Source organism: Rhinopithecus roxellana, chromosome 13 (assembly GCF_007565055.1).
Source record: "Rhinopithecus roxellana isolate Shanxi Qingling chromosome 13, ASM756505v1, whole genome shotgun sequence".
NCBI classification, from domain to species: Eukaryota; Metazoa; Chordata; class Mammalia; order Primates; family Cercopithecidae; genus Rhinopithecus; species Rhinopithecus roxellana.
In genome coordinates this window covers 2,090,225-2,108,100 of record NC_044561.1, presented here as the reverse complement: position 1 = coordinate 2,108,100, position 17,876 = coordinate 2,090,225, and the positions used below count along the sequence as shown (strand labels likewise).

General features: G+C 52.0%; 1 protein-coding gene across 1 annotated transcript; it reads left to right on the top strand.

Annotated features, from left to right (window-relative positions):
* The first annotated feature begins 407 nt into the window (after positions 1 to 407).
* On the top strand, positions 408 to 11,911 carry APOBEC3D (apolipoprotein B mRNA editing enzyme catalytic subunit 3D). The gene is made up of 7 exons (XM_010389269.2): positions 408 to 727; positions 2,023 to 2,179; positions 4,334 to 4,613; positions 4,821 to 4,935; positions 8,686 to 8,842; positions 10,911 to 11,190; positions 11,415 to 11,911. The coding sequence occupies exons 1-7, from the start codon at positions 711 to 713 to the stop codon at positions 11,531 to 11,533; spliced, it is 1,125 nt and encodes a 374-aa protein (XP_010387571.2). The 5' UTR covers positions 408 to 710; the 3' UTR covers positions 11,534 to 11,911.
* The last annotated feature ends 5,965 nt before the right edge of the window (positions 11,912 to 17,876 follow it).

Below are 17,876 nucleotides of genomic sequence, written 5' to 3'. Positions count from 1 at the left end.
AGAGGAGGCTCCAGCTGGGCGGGACCACCAGGGGAGGGGCGTCTGCTCTGCTGGCTCAGCCTGGTGTGGACCCACCTGCAGGCCTCTGGCTGCAATGACTTTCTCTTTCACTTTGCAGTTGCCTTGGGTCCTGCCTCAAGGAGCAGCCTGTCTTTGTCACAGGTTCCTCTACACAGGGGAGGGCCCCAGAGAAAACCAGAAAGAGGGTGAAAGACTGAGTAAGATAAAGCATCCCATGGCCTCCCACACCAGCGCCAGAACAGGAAGGGGGAGGGGCCAAGACTCACAAGGCCCTGGGAGGTCGCTTTTTTTTTTGAGACAGAGTCTTGCTCTCTCACCGAGGCTGGAGTACAGTGGCACGATCTTGACTCACTGCAACCTCCACCTCCCGGGTTCAAGTGATTCTCCTGCCTCAGCCTCCTGAGTAGCTGGGATTACAGGTGCACACCACCACACCCGGCTAATTTTTGTATTGTTAGTAGAGACGGGGTTTCTTCATTTTGATCAGGCTGATCTGGAACTCTTGACCTCGTGATCCGCCTGCCTCAGCCTCCCAAAGTGCTGGGATTACAGGCGTGAGCCACCGCGCCCGGCTGGGAGGTCACTTTAAGGAGGGCTGCCTAACTGCAAGGGCGCTGTAAGCAGGAAGTGAAACCACAGCATTTCAAAAAAAAGAGCGGACTGGGACAAGCGTATCTAAGAGGCTGAACATGAATCCACAGATCAGGTACCGCTGCCCACTCAGTCCGCCGGGTCCCTCTGGCCCCTTCCTGTCTGGTGGTCCTGCTGGGCCTCAGCCCTGGCCTCCCTCTGCCCCAGCCCCAGCCCTGGACTTCCTTCCCTCTGGCTTCCCTGCCATCCCCACTCCCAGCGAGGCTCCTTGCCCTGCTGTGTGGTTGCCCCACTGCTGCTTCTGAATGGGCGACCTTCCCCACCTGCCACAGCCCAGGCCCCCTGCTGAGACTCTCCACTGAAAGTCATGGCCAGGCTGGTGCTCCCCGCCCTGAGAGGGTGCTCCCTCTGTGCGCTTCCCACCATTCCTGAGCTCAGGAACTGGGAGAATTGAACCAAAGGATGATTGGGGCAATCAGGCACTTTGTTTACAGCGCTTTGTTGGACTTTTTGTAAGATTTACTTTGTTTAAATACAAAGTCTTAGGAGAGGGTGTGGGGAGGGAATGGTCTCTGAAGCACAGGATAAATCATATTGTCCAAGGATGTCTCCACAGTCAGCAGATGGCCCCAGACAGGTTCCACTCCAAGGTCACTCTTCATCTTTTAGAACATGACCAGTAACATGGAATGTGAGAAAGAACACAATGATCAGGAGAAATGTTCTTATTTTAAAATTTAGTGAAAAGAGAGCCCAGTCCCCAACAGCTTTCTCCTGCAGGGCCCTGTGATGCAGAGGCTGGACAGGACAGGCCTGGAAAGGGGCCCCAGCTCCATCTGTCCCCAGCTCTGTGGCCTGGGCAGGTTACCACGCCTTTCTGCGCCTCTGGCCCCTCCTCTGTAAGATGGGAATGGCCCCTGCAGGCCTAGGGCAGCCTCACATGAGCTCACACCCCTCACAGCACTTAGAAGAGTGGCCTGGGCCTCAGAAATCGGTTCTACCGTGATTTTAAAATAATGTTAACACGCAAAGTGAAACATCAGGAAGGGACTGAGCTGAAAGGTTAAAAGCCATTTTTTAAGGTGAAGAGTTTTATTCTCTTTTGCATTTTCTTAATGGGTTGGGGAGTGAGTTGGCAGAAATACTGAGAGGGTGGGGAATGTACCTCTGGAAAGGCCAGAGTTGGGCCCGAGCTGGGAGAGATCGCCCTGGCCCTGGTGCCCCTGCCAGCATCCCCTCCTCTTCCTCTCCCCTCAGTCTTCCTGCCTGGGAAGACAGCAGAAATTCTCAGGGCTGTGGAGGGGTGGGGGAGGCCCAGGGCCATCCCAGGAGCTATATTTAGTGGACATGAGCCCCAAGGACTCCAGGGAGGGCTCTCTGCATGGGCCGGTTTCTCTCTTGTGCCTTCAGAAAGCGGATGGAGCGGATGTATCGACGCACATTCTACTACAACTTTGAAAATGAACCCATCCTCTATGGTCGGAGGTACACCTGGCTGTGCTACAAAGTGAAAATAAGGAACTACTCCTCAAAGCTCCGTTGGTACACAGGGGTCTTTCAAGGCCAGGTACGACCCAAACTTCAATCGAATTACAGGTAGGAGCTAAGCAGCTGGGAATGCAAAAAACACGTAAGTAAAATGCCTGGTGGCGGGCTCTCAATTGTGTATTTTTTTGCACATTTATTTTTTTCTTTCTTATTTATTTATTTATTTATTTATTTATTTATTTTGAGACAGAGTCTCCATCTGTCACCCAGGCTGGAGTGCAGTGGTGCGATCTCGGCTTACTGCAACCTCCATCTCCTGGGTTCAAGCGATTCTCCTGCCTCAGCGTCCTGAGTAGCTGGGACTACAGGCACCCGCCACCACCCCTGGCTAATTTTTCTATTTTCAGAAGAGGTGGGTTTTCACCATGTTGAGCAGGCTGGTCTCGAACTCCTGATCTCAGGTGATTCACCTGCCTTGGCCTCCCAAAGTTCTGGGATTACAGGCGTGAGCCACTGTGCCTGGCCACATCCCACATTTCTTTTTTTCTTTTATTTCTTTCTTTTCTTTTTCTTTTTCTTTTTTTTTTTTTTTTTTTTTTTTTTTTGAGACAGAGTTTTACTCTTGTTGTCCAGGCTAGAGTGCAACGGCTCAATCTTGGCTCATTCAACTTCCGCCTCCTGGGTTCAAGCAATTATCCTGCCTCAGCTGCCTGAATAGCTGGGATTACAGGTGCCCACCACCACACCCAGCTAATTTTTTGTATTTTTAATAGAGACGGGATTTCACCATGTTGGCCAGGCTGGTCTTGAACTCCTGACCTCAGGTGATCCGCTCACCTCGGCCTCCCAAAGTGCTGGGAACACAGGTGTGAGCCACTGCGCCTGGCCTCCACTTCCCACATTTCTTAAGTCCATGGCCCAGATCTTCCTGCTTGACCGCCCCGACCACTGCCCTGATTCCTCCATGGCAAAGATGCATCATCACAAGATGGTGAACCCTCACTCCTCACCCTGCCACCCCCACTCGGGACACTAAGTTCCCCGCCTTGTCCCACCCATCCCTACGGCCCCCTCCGCCCAGGCAGGAGACTTTTCAGAGTGTGTTTGGGGAGGGAGTCGTCTGTGTGCTGGGCAGGCCTGGCTTACAGCGGTGCTGGCCACGGAAACACCCAGGACTCAGGAGTGAAGCACATGTGTTTCCAGTCCCCACACGCTAAAAAGGTGACAAACACTGGTGAAAGTAATTTTAAAATTTTATTTAATCCAATGTAGCTAACATATTACTTCAACATTGATTAACATAAAATTATTTGTGAGATAGTGAAGTTTCTTTCTCTTCTCACACTGAAATGAGCAGTGTACGGTATATTTTTCATGAGCCGAGGTCTCTCATCAGAGCCCCGTTTCAGGTGCTCAGTAGCCCCCTTGGCCAGTGCCCCCCCAACATGGGATAGCGCAGGTCCAGTGGCCTCCCCAGCAGATGGCAGGGAGGGAACAGGGCGGATCCCAGAGGGCCAGGCCACAGCAGGGGCTGAGGATGCCTGCTGAATGGATGCCTGGGAAAATGGATGCCAGAATTCGCGCATGAGGCCGTGAACAGGGCTGGGAAAACTCCCAAACGAAGGGAAGCACGTGTCTTGGTGCACCTTGTGTTGCTTCAACAGCAGGACTGAGACGGGGACATTCACAATGAATAGAAATGTGCTGGCTCGAGTTCTGGACGCTGGGAAGTTCACTGTTAAGGCACCAGCAACTTTCCAGGGCCTGTGAGCTGCACAGTCACGTGGGGGTGAAGGTTGTTGCCAGAAGCTCAGGGGATGCTCCAGACAGAGTGGCCTGGGATGTCGAGTCACTGCTGCTCCATGACACTGGGACAAGAGGAAGCAGGAGTTTAGTCTGACTGGCTGCCCCTCCAGCTAGAGGGCAAGAGACAGAAAGTGGGGCTAAAGTCGCCCTTGAATAACCACAGCAGTGGCACCCACAAAGGTGCAGTCCCCACAGCCTCACAGCTGCTTGTAGGTGCCACCTCTTAAGGCCATTACCATAGCAATTAACACTGAACATGAGCTTTGGAGCAGACAATCACTCAAACCAAACAGGGGGGATGGAAGAAAGGAGCTTCAGTGGCAAGATCCCGTGGACTCCTGTGCTGGCCCCTCCTCCCTCTGCCCCAACCCTGCTCTCCTCCTGCTCCCCCTCTCAGAGCATCCCCTACCCTCTGCTCCTCTCCCAGGTGTGTTTCCAGCCTGAGGACCACGCAGAAATGTGCTTCCTCTCTTGGTTCTGTGGCAAGCAGCTGCCTGCTTACAAGCGCGTCCAGATCACCTGGTTTGTATCCTGGAACCCCTGCCTGGACTGTGTGGCAAAGGTGACCGAATTCCTGGCTGAGCACCCCAATGTCACCCTGACCATCTCCGCCGCCCGCCTCTACTACTACTGGGGTAGAGATTGGCGGAGGGCGCTCCGCAGGCTGTATGAGGCAGGGGCTCGCGTGAAGATCATGGACGATGAAGGTGAGAGGAGGAGGGGTCAGGGGAGTGTGAGGGGGTGGAACAGCATGAGAGATGGATGGATCTGCAATGCTATAGCTGGGGGCGTCCCAGGGCAGCCTGCAAGGTCAGGGCCGGTGCTCACCACAACTGACAACCAGGAGACAAAGCCTGGGAGGGCAGGACCAGGGTCAGGGGGGAGCCTGACTGCTTCCCTCCTCTTCATCTCAGAATTTGCATACTGCTGGGAAAACTTTGTGCACAATGAAGGTCAGCCATTCATGCCTTGGGACAAATTCGATGACAATTATGCATTCCTGCACTACATGCTAAAGGAGATTCTCAGGTGAGGGTCTCCCTCTGGTCTCATGGTCTCTCTCCTCTCACCTCCTGCTCATCCTCCTGAGGCCTCCCCTGGCCAGGCCCTCCTGCCCTCCCTTCTGCCCCCTGCCTGCCCTCATGGTCACACCGCCTCACCCCAACTCCTGGTGCTCCCTTCACCTCCCTGCCTCCTCCCTGCTTTCCTGGGCCCCTCCTGTGAGTGAGAGGCCCCTTCTGCCTCCAGAGCGACCTCCCCCGAGGCCACCCTCCCCACAGCCTGGGATCCCCAACCTGGCTCCTTGCATCTCCTTGGCATAACCGAAGTTGTCATAACACTGGACGTAAGTGGGCGTGAATATTCACAAGCCTGACAGCCAGAAGCTTTGAGCAACATCCTTCAAGGCTGACCTGAACCCCTGAGAAGGAGCTGCCTCCCTGGAAACAGAGCTTCAGGCTGCGGCTGCCATAGAAGATGGCCCGGGCCGGGTGCCCACAGGGCAGGCATTTATTTTCTCACAGATCTGGAGGCTGCAAGTCCAGGGTGGAGGGGTGGGCAGGGTTGTGTCCTCTGCGGCCGCTCCTCCTGGCTGGCAAGGGGTCCCTTCCGGCCCTGTCCTCTCTGGCCGTTCCTCTGTGCACCTGCAACCCTAGGGTCTCTCTGCCTCTAAATGTCCTCCTTGTTTATGGTCCCCAGTCAGTCAGGATTAGGGTCCGCCCTAAGGACCATGAGTTAATTTAATCACCACTTTAGTGGACCTGTCTCCAAATACAGTTATCCTATGAGGAGGTGGGGATGAGGACTTCAACATATCAGTGTTGGGAAGATACAATTTAGCCCATGACAATGACCCAGGGGGGTTTTGGGTCAAGCCTGGGTGGTGTGTGCAGGGATCCCCGTTCTGTGTGTCTGTCTCCCAGGATTCCTGACCTGACCCTCACAGCACCTCCCTCCAGACTTTGCTGCACCCTGGGCCGCACCCCATGGCTTCCCCACCCAACAGCCCCCAACCTGGCCCCCTGCTCATGCCTGTCCCTTCTCAAATCCCTCCCACAGGGATGGAGATGCAGAAAGAGCCAAACACTCGGTGATCAAGGTCCCATTTGTGTAAGTTTTTTTTTTTTTTTTTTTTTTTGAGACAGCCTCTCCCTCAGTCGCCCAGGCTGGAGTGCTGTGGTGCGATCTCGGCTCACTGCAACCTCTGCATCCCAGGTTCTAGCAATTCTCCTGTCTCAGCCGCCCAAGTATCTGGGATTACAGGTGCATGCCACCATGCCGGCTAATTTTTGTATTTTTAGTAGAGACGGGGTTTTGCAATCTTGGCCGAGGTGTTGAGTGAGATTTTACAAAAGATTAGGCTTGGATAATGGGAGGTTTGAGATGCCAGGAGCTTTCCAGGAAGCACAATAGAAAAGGGAAACCAGGGACTCGAGAGGTCATAGAAAGGGAGCTCAGACCCTTGAGAGAGACAGGAACTGAGCACCTGGGTCTTGGACCAGAGGAGAAAACTGCAAGACAGGGTGGCCGGGGACACCAGCATCTGCCCTTCCATGACATAGGGACAAGAGCTCAGCCTGTCAGGGAACAACTCTGGGCAGGAGATGTGGAAGGAAGGAGCTCAGTGTGGGAGCACGCGTGGCATCCTGAGGGGACATCTGAGGGCCACCTCCCACCCGCTATTCCTCCCTCCAGTGGTGGCCTCTGAGTGTGAAGGCATGGGGGAAGGCAGACACCTGCCCCTCACTGTCCCTCCCTACCACATACCTGCTGGGTGGGGGGCGTCCCTGGGATGATTCCTGAGGGCAGGATCCAGGGGTCCCTCCGGCGGTCCTCCCATCCAGGTGAGAAAGCAGCCTGGAGTGAGGCCTGTACTCAGATGGTCCTGGGAGGTCACTCACAGCACAGGTGCCTCCTGGAACAATGGCCCTGGAAGATAGAAATAGAACCCTAGCCCAGGACTAACATCAGGGCCAGGACAAGCCTGCCAAGGAGGCTGCACATGAAGCCCCAGATCAGGGACCACCGTCCGCTCTGCCCGCGGGGCCTCTGCTGGCTCATCCTGTCTGGTGGCCCTGCTGGACCTCAGCCCTGGCCTCCCCCTGCCCCAGCCCCAGCTCTGGGCTCTCTACTCTCTGCTTCCTCTGCTGCTCCCATTCCCAGCCAGGCTCTTTGCCCTGCTATGTTGTCGCCCCACTGCTGCTTCTGAATGGGCCGCCTCCCCAACCTGCCCCAGCCCAGGCCCCCTGCTGAGACTCTCCAGTAAGTCAAAGTCACCGCCGGGCTGGTGCTCCCCACCCTGGGAGAGTGCTCCCTCTGTGTGCTTCCCACCATTCCTGAGCTCAGGAACTGGGAGAATTGAACCAAAAGATGATTGGAGCAATCAGGCATTTTGTTCTCAGCGCTTTGATGGAATTTCTGTAAGATTTACTTTGTTTCAATACAAAGTCTTAGGAGAGGGTGTGGGGGAGGGAATGGTCTCCGTATCAGAAAATAAGTCATTTCTTCCAAAGATACAGTGTGAGCAGAGGAGGATGCACATGACCCAGACACAGGCTCCTCCTCTGTAAGCACCATTCGCCTTCAGAATGACCCCTGTAACATGGAATGTAGGAAAAAATATGATGATCAGGAGTAATGCTCTTATTTTAAAGTTTAGTAAGAAGAGAGCTTGGTTCCCGACAGCTCCCTGCTGCGGACCTGTGATGCAGAGGCTGCTGGACAGGGCTGGCATGGAAAGGGGCCCCAGCTCGATCTGCTGCCCCAGCTCTGTGGCTCGGGCAGATTACCTGGCCTCTGTACGCCTCTGGCACCTCCTCTGTAAAATAGGGATGGTCCCTGCATGCCTCAGGCACATGCCATGAGCTCAGACATATGCAGCACTTAGGATAGTGGCCTCGGCCAGCCGGGCACAATAACTCATGCCTCTCATCCCAGCACTTTGGGAGACTGAAGCAGGCAGATCACGAAATCAGGAGTTCAAGACCAGCCTGGCCAACATGGTGAAACCTGATCTCTACTAAAAATACAAAAATTAGGGCAGGGCACGGTGGCTCACGCCTGTAATCAGCACGTTGGGAGGCTGAGGCGGGCGGATCACAAGGTCAGGAGTTCAAGACCATCCTGGCTAACATGATGAAACCCCGTCTCTACTAAAAATACAAAAAATTAGACAGGCGTGGTGGTGGGCGCCTGTATTCCCAGCTACTTGGGAGGCTGAGGCAGGAGAATCGTTTGAAACCAGGAGGCGGAGAGTGCAGTGAACTGAGACTGCACCACTGCACTCCAGCCTGGGTGAAAGAGTGAGACCCTATGTAAAAAAAAAAAAAAAAAAGAATAAATTTGGTGTGATCTCAATGTAAAAATCATCATCATCATCATCAGAAGGTAAAATGTGGGGAAGGAATTGAGCTGAAATGTTCAAGCAATTATTTTAGGGTGAAGAGTTTTATTCTCTGTTGCATTTTCCTAATGGGTTGGGAGATGTGTGGCAGAGAAACAGGGAGGTTGAGGGTGTCCCATTGGTAGCCCCAGAGCTGGGGTTCCAGCTAGTAGTGGACACCCCGGCCCTGCTGCCCCTGCCAGTATCCCCAGTATCCCCTCCTCTTTTCTCTCTCCCAATCTTCCTGCCTGGGAAAGCAGCAGACATTCTCAGGGCTGTGGAGGAATGGGGGAGGCCCAGAGCCCAGGGCGGTCCAGGGAGTGGTGTTCAGTGGGCATCAGCCCCCAGGACTCCGGTGGGGGGGTGTCTGCATTGGGGTTTCTCTCTTGTGCCCTCAGAAACCCAATGGAGGCAATGTATCCACACATATTCTACTTCCACTTTGAAAACCTAGAGAAAGCCTATGGTCGGAATGAAACCTGGCTGTGCTTCACCGTGGAAATTATAAAGCAGTACTTACCTGTCCCCTGGAAGAAGGGGGTCTTCCGAAACCAGGTAGCACCAAAGTCCTAGTTACACCCCAAATAGGAGTTAAGCAGCTGAAGATGCAGAAAACACAATAAGTGATGTGCCTGGCGTTGGCTCTCCTGTGCCTGGCGTGGGCTCTCCTGTGTATATTTTCCTCTTACATTTCTTTCTTTTTTTCTTTTTTTTGAGACAGAGTCTCTCTCAGGCAGCCTCTGCCTCTTGGGTTCGAGCGATTCTCCTGCCTCAGCCTCCTGAGTAGCTGGGATTACAGGTGCCCACCACCGCACCCAGCTAATTTTTATTCTATTTTTAGTAGAGACATGGTTTCACCATGGTGGCCAGGCTGGTTTTGAACTCCTGACCTCACGTGAACTGCCCCCCGTGGCCTTCCAAAGTGCTAGGATTACAGGCATGAGCCACCGCGCCCAACCTCCTCCCACATTTTTTAAGTCTGTGGCCCAGATCTTCCTCCCTGACTCTCCTGGGATCGGATGGTGGAGGGGGTTTGTCTCTTCCCAAAAGGCCTTGCTCTTGACTTTCTTTCCCAAAATTTTGTCCACACGGGCCACTGACCTCTCACCCACCCTGTCATGTCCCACCCACCCCTACAGTCCCCTCCGCCCTGGCAGGAGACTTTTCAGAGTGTATTTGCGGTGGGAGTTGTCTATGTGCTGGGCAGGCCTGGCCTACAGCAGTGCTGGCCTCAGAAACACCCAGGACTCAAGACTGAAGCACAAGTGTTTCCAGTCCCCACACGCTAAAAAGGCAGCAAGAACTGGTGGAAGACATTTCAATGTCTGCATTAGCTGAATTATCTCACATATGATTTCAACATATACTTAACATAAAATGCCTCATGAGGGAGTTAAAGTTTGTCTATTCTCACAATGAGATTTTGAAATGAGCTGTGTATTGTACGCGGACCAACGTTTCTAATCAGAGCCCCATTTCAAGTGCTCAGTAGCCCCTTTGGCCAACCTTCAACTCCATGAGCAATGCTGGTCCAGTGAGCTCCACAGCAGAAGGCAGACAGGGAACAAGGCAGACCCCATACAGCCAGGCCACAGCAGAGGCTGAGGATGCCTGGTTAGTGGATGCCTGGGGAACAGGATGCCAGAATTTACGCTTGAGGGCATGATGAAACAGGGAAAGACTCAATAAAATAAAGAAGGAAGGGGCCGAGCCCAGTGGCTCACGCCTGTAATCCCAGCACTTTGGGAGGCCGAGGCCGGCGGATCATGAGGTCAGGAGTTTGAGACCAGCCTGGCTAACATGGTGAAACCCCATCTCTACTAATACTATAAAAATTAGACAGGCATGGTGGCGGGCGCCTGTAGTCCCAGCTACTCGGGAGGCTGAGGCAGGAGACCTGCTTGAATCCAGGAGGTGGAGGTTGCAGTGAGCTGAGACTGCACCACTGCACTCCAGCCTGAGCGACAGAGTGAGACTCTGTCTCAAAAAAAAAAAAAAAAAAAAAAAAACCCAGGAGGTAGAAGTTGCAGTGAGCCGAAATCACACCACTGCTCTCCCGCCTGCGCAACAGAGCAACGCTCCATCTTGTAAAAAATAAAAACAAAAAAAAAAAAAAGGAAGGAGAAGAATGGAATAAGGGAAACTCAATGAATAAAACACCCTGGGGCCTACTATGTACCCAGAAAAATGAAAAGTAAAGAAATAAAATAAGGTCATGCATGTGGTTTATGCTCATAGTCCTAGAAATTCGGTAGGGCTGAGGCAGGAGGATCGCTTGAGCCCAAGAGTTCAAGAACAGCCTGGGCAACATGGTGAAACTCCGTCTCCACAAAAATTACAAAAAAAAATTGAGACAGGCGTGGCGGCACACACCTGCAACCTCAGCTAATCGAGAGGCTGAGGTGGGAAGATTCCTTGTGCTTGGGAGGTCAAGGCTGCAGTCAGCCCAGATGGCACCACTGCACCCCAGCCTGGGCAACAGACAGAGACCATGTCCCAAAAATAAATAAATAAGGAAACGCCCTGGGGCTCCAGGCCCACCCTCTGCTCCCACTGCCCCACCCCTGCACTCCTCCTGCTCCTGGTCTGAGCTCCCCCTGACCTCCTCCTCCTCCTTCCCCAGGTTGATCCTGAGACCCATTGTCATGCAGAAAAGTGCTTCCTCTCTTGGTTCTGCAACAACACACTGTCTCCTAAGAAAAACTACCAGGTCACCTGGTACACATCTTGGAGCCCTTGTCCAGAGTGTGCAGGGGAAGTGGCGGAGTTCCTGGTCGAGCACAGCAACGTGAAGCTCACCATCTATACCGCCCGCCTCTACTACTTCTGGGATACAGATTACCAGGAGGGGCTCCGCAGCCTGAGTGAGGAAGGGGCCTCCGTGGAGATCATGGACTACGAAGGTGAGATGTGGGGGGCTGAGGAGAGCTGGGTGCGGGAGGGACAGCATGAGGAGCAGGTGAGTCTCCAATGCTGTGGGGCGGGACAGTGTCCCCGGGAAGCCTGCAGGGATGGGGCCAGCGTCCACTGTAACTGGCAGCCAGGAAACCTGGCCTGGGAGGGGAGGGACCAGGGCCTGGAGAGAGGCCTGCTGGGTCCTCACTGCTTTCTCCTCGTTTTTTCTCAGATTTTCAATATTGTTGGGAAAACTTTGTGTACGATGATGGTGAGCCATTCAAGCGTTGGAAGGGACTAAAAACCAACTTTCAATCTCTGACAAGACGCCTACGGGAGATTCTTCAGTGAGGGGTCTCCCCGGGCCTCATGGTCTGTCTCCTCTAGCCTCCTGCTCATGCTGCGGGGGCCTCCCCTCCACCCTGGACCAGCTCTGCTTTTTCCTGGTCATCCTGAGCCCCTCCTGCCCTCAGGGCCATTCCACAGTGCTCCCCTGCCTCACTGCCCCCTCCCCGCTCTCCCAGGCTCTTCTTGCAGAGGCCCCTTTCTGCTTCTATGGTTATCTCCATCCACCTCCCCAGTCCTGTTTCCCCAGCCTGGGTGCTCCTAACCTGCCTCTTCCCATCTCCCCAGCACAACCAAAAAAAAAAATTTTTTTTTTTTTGAGACGGAGTTTCGCTCCATCACCCAGACTGGAGTGCAATGGCTGGATCTCGGCTCACTGCAAACTCCACCTAGCTGGTTCAAGTGATTCTCCTGTCTCAGCCTCTGAGTAGCTGGGATAACAGGTGCCTGCCACCACGTACAGCTAATTTTTTTTTTTTTAATATTTTTAATAGTGACTGGATTTCACCACATTGGCCAGACTGGTCTTGAACTCCTGACCTCAGGTGATCTGCCCATCTCTGCCTCCCAAAGTGCTGGGGTTACCGGCGTGAGCCACCCCACCCGGCTACATAACCAAATCTTATTAAACTCAATCTAGGCTGGCTGCAGTGACTCATGCCTTTGGCAGGCAGAGTTGGGAGAATTGCTTGAGCCCAGGAATTTGAGACCAGCCTGGGCCACATGACAAAGCCCCATCTCTACAAAAGAAATACAGGAAAAAAAAAAGCCAGGTGTGGTTCCATGCACCTGTAGTTTAAGCTACTTGGGAGGCTAAAGTGGGAGGATTGCTTGAGCCGGGGAGGTGGAGGCTGGAGTAAACTGAGATCACGCCACAGAACTCCAGTCTGAGCAACAGATCGAGACCCCATCTGAAAATAAATCAATAAATTAACTCAACCTAAATGGGTATGAATATATGTAAACTGAATATCAGAAGTTTTGAGAAACATCCTTTGTAAATTTCATCCTACGAATTGGGTCATTCATGTCCTACCCAGCTAAAACAGAGGCCAGGAGCCAGGGAGGAAAAGCAGTCAGGCCACACACCATTGCTCCGGAAATGGACTTCTCTGCAAGCCTGACTCCTGAAACTGTGCGTTGTACCCTGAAACCAGCTTTATCCACAGCTTCTGCGATAAATGGCTGTAAGTCTTGGACTCCTTGCTCCAAAAGCAGCGACTCAGCAATGGACCCTCCCAGCTCCCAACCCTTCCTAGTGCCCGTGAGCTTTCCCAAAGGGCAAGAGAACATTTCTCCTTTTTTTTTTTTTTTTGAAACGGTGTTTCGCCCTGTCACCCAGGCTGGAGTGCAATGGCACAGTCTCAGCTCACTGCAACCTCTGCCTCCCTTGTTCAAGTGATTCTCCTGTCTCAGCCTCCCGAGTAGCTGGGATTACAGGTGCGTACCACCATGCCGAGCTAATTTTTGTATTTTTAGTAAAAACAGGTTTCGTCATGTTGCCCAGGGCAGTCTTATTTTTATTTTATTTTTTTGAGACGAAGTCTTGCTCTGTCACCCAGGCTGGAGTGCAGTGGTGCGATCTGGGCTCACTGTAACCTCTGTCGCCCAGGTTCAAGCTATTCTCCTACCTCAGCCTCCCGAGTAACTGAGATTACATGTGCATGCCACCACACCTGGCTAATTTTTGTGTTTTTAGTAGAGATGGGGTTTCAGCCTTTTGGCCAGGCTGGTCTTGAACTCCTCACCCGGCGATCCAGCCGTTTCGGGCACCCAAAGTGCTGGGATTACAGGTGTGAGCCACCAGGCCTGGCGTAGGCTAGTCTTAATGTCCTGACCTCAGGTGATCCGCCCTCCTTGGCCTCCCAAATTGCTGGGATTGCTGGTATGAGCCACAGCGCCTAGCCCATTTCTCCTTTTCATAAAACGTGTTGCCATCTCTTTGTTCTCCGGATATAGTGAACACCACCCGGACTGCGTGTATGTCCCAAATTACAATTCTTTCTTTGCAAATGAAATGTGAAATTTAGAGGCTCTTCTCCATACTTTAAATTTGACTCGACATTTTCAAGGCAGATGTAAGTTATTAGAGAATGACTCTATAAAAATGACCCTTCATGCTCTGGCCTCCATAGAAGATGCCCCGGGCCAGGTGTCCACACGGCAGGCATTTATTTTCTTACAGATCTGGAGGCTGCAGGTCCTAGTTTGAGGGGTGGGTGGGGTTGTTTGCTCTGAGGCTGCTCCTCCTGGCTGTGTTCTCTGTGGCCTTTCCTCTGTGCACCTGCACCACTGGGGTCTCTCTGCCTCCAAATATCATCTTTTTTTGAGACTTGAGTTTTACTCTTGTTGCCCAGGCTGGAGTGCAATGGCACAATCTTGGCTCACTGCAACCTCCACCTTCAGGGTTCAAGCGATTCTCGTGCCTCAGCCTCCTGAGTAGCTGGGACTACAGGTATGGGCCACCACGCCTGGCTAATTTTGTAGTTTTGGTAGAGAAAGGGGTTTCTCCATTTTTCTCAGGCTGGTCTCGAACTCGTGAGCTTAGGTGATCCACCCTCCCCAGCCTCCCAAAGTGCTGGGATTACAGGTATGAGCCACCGTACCTGACCTTTTATTTTTTTTTGAGACGGAGTTTTACTCTGTTGCCCAGGTTGGAGTGCAATGGCATGATCACTGCTCACTGCAGCCTCCACCTCCCAGATTCAAGCAATTCTCCTGCCTCATCCTCCTGAGTCGCTGGGATTACAGGCGCCCCGAACCACTCTCCACTAATTCTTGTATTTTTAAGTAGAGATGGGGTTTCACCATGTTGGCCAGGCTGGTGTCGAATTCCTGACTGCCCACCTCGGCTTCCCAAAGTGCTGAGATTAAAGGCAAGAGCCACAGCACCCGGCGGACCTCCTCCTTTATGGACACCAGCCAAGTGAATTTGTGCCCACACTAGAGGTCTCATTTAAATTAATCATCTCGGCCGGGCGTGGTGGCTCATGCCTACATGTAATCCTACCACTTTGGGAGGCCGAGGCCAGTGGATCACTTGAAGTCAGGAGTTTGAAACAAGCCTGGTCAACATGGTGAAACCCCGTCTCTACTAAAAATGCAAAAAATTAGCTGGACGTGGTAGTGGACGCCTGTAATCTCAGCTACTCTGGAGGCTGAGGCTGGAGAATCGCTGGAACCTGGAAGGCAGAGGTTGCAGTGACCTGAGATCGCGCCATTGCACTCCAACCTGGAAGACAGAGTGAGACTGCATATAAAAAATAATAATAATAATTAATTAATTAATTTGGGTTGGGTGTGGTGGCGCACGCCTGTAATCCCAGCACTTTTCGAGGCCAAGGTGGCGGAGGTGGAGGTCAGCCTGGCCAACATGGTGAAACCCCATCTCTACTGAAATTGCAGAAGTAGTTGGGTGTGGTGGTGGACACCTGGAATCCCAGCAAATCTGGAGGCTGAGGCTTGAATCACTTGAACCAGCGAGGCACAGGTTGCAGTGAGCCGAGATGGTGCCACTGCACTGCAGCTTGGGAGACAGAGTGAGGACTCCGTCTCCAAAAAAATTAATTAATTAAGTAATCAATCATCTGTTGAAAAGGACCTATCTCCAAATACAAGCACACATTGAGGTAGAGGGGTTAGGGCTTCAATATACTGATTTTTGGGAGAAACAGGGCAACACGGCAACAAGCTGCAGTCATTGTGGGTGGGCCTGAGTGAGGTGTGCAGGGGTTCCTATCCTGTGTGTCTGTCTCCCAGGGGAGTCTCGACCTGACCCTCACAGCCCCTCCACCCAGATCTTCCTTGGTGTACCACCCAGCCTACCCTCCTGCACCCAAGAGCACCCAGCCTTCCCTCCTGCTCATGCCCCTCCTTTGTCAAATTCCTCCCAGCAGTGCGGCTCTGGACTAGGACACAGCCTAGGGAACGTGAAAGAGAAAGAGCCAAGAAAACTTGATCAGTGATTAAGTTGGTGTTTAAGTAAGATTTTCAGTAAAAAGTAGAATTGGGTACTCCATGGAGGCTTGAGATTCCCAGAGCTTTTCGAGAAAGCAGAACAGAAAGTAGAAGGGCAACCAGGAACCAGAGGGGCTAGAGAACCGGAAGCTCGAGCCCTCAGAGGAAACAGAGTAGGCACCTGGGTCTTGGGCCTGTCAACGAAAAGAGTCAAACTCTGTAAAATATTTGAAGAGATGTATTCTGAGCCAAATACCAGTGACCATGGGTCGTGACACAGCGCTCAGGAGGCCCTGAGAACATGTATCCAAGGTGGTGGGGGTGCGGCATGACTCCCCAGACCCCTTAGGTAGGAATTTGGTTTTATATATTTTAGAGAAGCATGAGATATCAATCAAATACATTTAAGAAATACAGAAGCTGGGCGCGGTGACCCATGCCTGTAATCCCAGCACTTTGGGAGGCCGAGGCAGGTGAATCACGAGGTCAGGAGTTCAAGACCAGCCTGGCCAACATGGTGAAACCCCGTCTCTACTAAAAATACAAAAAATTAGTTGGGTGTGGTGGTGGGCACATTTAATCCCAGCTACTTGGGAGACTGAGGCAGGAGAATCACTTGAACCCAGGAGGCAGAGGTTGCAGTGAGCCAAGACCACGCCACTGTACTCCAATCTGGGTGACAGAGCAAGACTCCGTCTCAAAATAAAGAAAAGAAAAGAAATACGTTGGTTTGGTTCAGAAAGGTCATACAACTCAAAGTGAGGGGAGGTCTTCCAGGCTGCAGGTGAATTTAAACATTTTCTGGTTGACGATTGGGTGAGTTTGTCTAGAGACCTGGCATCCACAGAAAGGAAATGTTCAGGTTAAGATAAAAGACTGTGGAGACCAAGGTTCTTTTGAAGTCTCATAGTGGCTGCCCTTAGAGACAATAGATGACAAATGTTTCCCATTCACGTCTTTAAAAGGTGCAACTAGTTCATCTGTTTAGGACTGGGAGGCCTAGAAGAAAAGATCCAGCTTTATTAATAAAGATTCTTTACAGATGCAAACTTTCCCCCACGAAGGACAACTTTGCATGGCCTTTTCAAGATACGGCAAAGAAACATGTTTTGGGGTAAAATATTTTGTCTTTCTTCTCTGTCACATAATGTTGTGCCTGAGTCAGATTGGAAAGTAACTCACAATATATAGGATTAAATAAAACCCATCTGTGCCAGGCGCGGTGGTTCATGTCTGTAATCCCAGCACTTTGGGAGGCCGAGGCGGGTGGATCACCTGAGGTCAGGAGTTTGAGACCAGCCTAGCCAACATGGTGAAGCCCTGTCTCGACTAAAAATACAAAAATTAGCCAGGCATGGTGGCGGGCACCTATAATGCCAGCTACTTGGGAGGCTGAGACAGGAGAATCGCTTGAACCTGGGAGGCGGAGGTTGCAGTGAGCCGAGGCCGCACCATTGCACTCCAGCCTGGGCAAGAAGAGCAAAACTCGGCCTCAATTAAAATACAATACAATAAAATAAAAATAGAACCCCTCTGACGAGGATGTGTGGTTTGTAAGGCATGAGTCCCCAGACCTTACCTTAGATAGGATTCTGGGCAAGATTAAATAAAAACAAATCAGAGCTTAGTCTTCAGGTCTATGAAGTAAAACTAAAATCTTTGGCCCCCTCCGATCCCCCCACCAGCTTTGGCCCCTATTGGTCAAGGGTATCTCAGAAAAACCTTAAAACTGAGTTCCCGGGTGTGATGGGAGGGGAGGTCAGGCACGCCTCATTATCACCCCGCCCTTTTGCAGTTTAGAAAAAGTTGACCAGCAGAAAAAGCTGACCAGCAGTAATGTTAAAACAGAATCGTAAGACGGGCAGAACCAGAACAGACTCTTCATGGCAATAAGATACCAAATCACAACCAGGACCTCAGGCCGTGCCAGGCAAGGGTGAGGTCACACACCCCACACTTCAACAGTAAACTCTGTTCTGCCTGCCACAGAGTTTTCCTTTTGCTCTAGCAGCTAAACAAGCACTGCCTCCAGGTAAAGATGAAAACAATCACAGCTCATCCAGCGTCCTGACACGGAGCCACAGAGCCCCTGCTCCACAGCCCTCATTCCTGCTTTCCCTGCACAAGAGACTGATTTCAGTGACTTTCTCCAGATCAGAAGACCATGGACCACAGACCATGGACCACGGACTGGTCCTGCGTGGTTTACATACCTGGCAAACCTCGGTGCCTCCATGTCCTGAAGGGACCCTTTGACATACAGGCTTAATTGTAGTACATTTAAATGTCTCCACTGCAATGTGAGGAGGGATTATACGGTGGCTTCTTTTTTTTTTAGATTTTTGTTTGTTTGTTTGTTTTGTTCTTTTTTTGTTTTTTGTTTTGAGATGGA

Bases quoted from the DNA above. Each gene is read 5' to 3' on its own strand.
- APOBEC3D (XM_010389269.2), top strand. The intron at 4,936-8,685 runs GTGAGGGTCTCC...TTGTGCCCTCAG, and splicing joins ATGCTAAAGGAGATTCTCAG to AAACCCAATGGAGGCAATGT. The intron at 8,843-10,910 runs GTAGCACCAAAG...CTCCTTCCCCAG, and splicing joins AGGGGGTCTTCCGAAACCAG to GTTGATCCTGAGACCCATTG.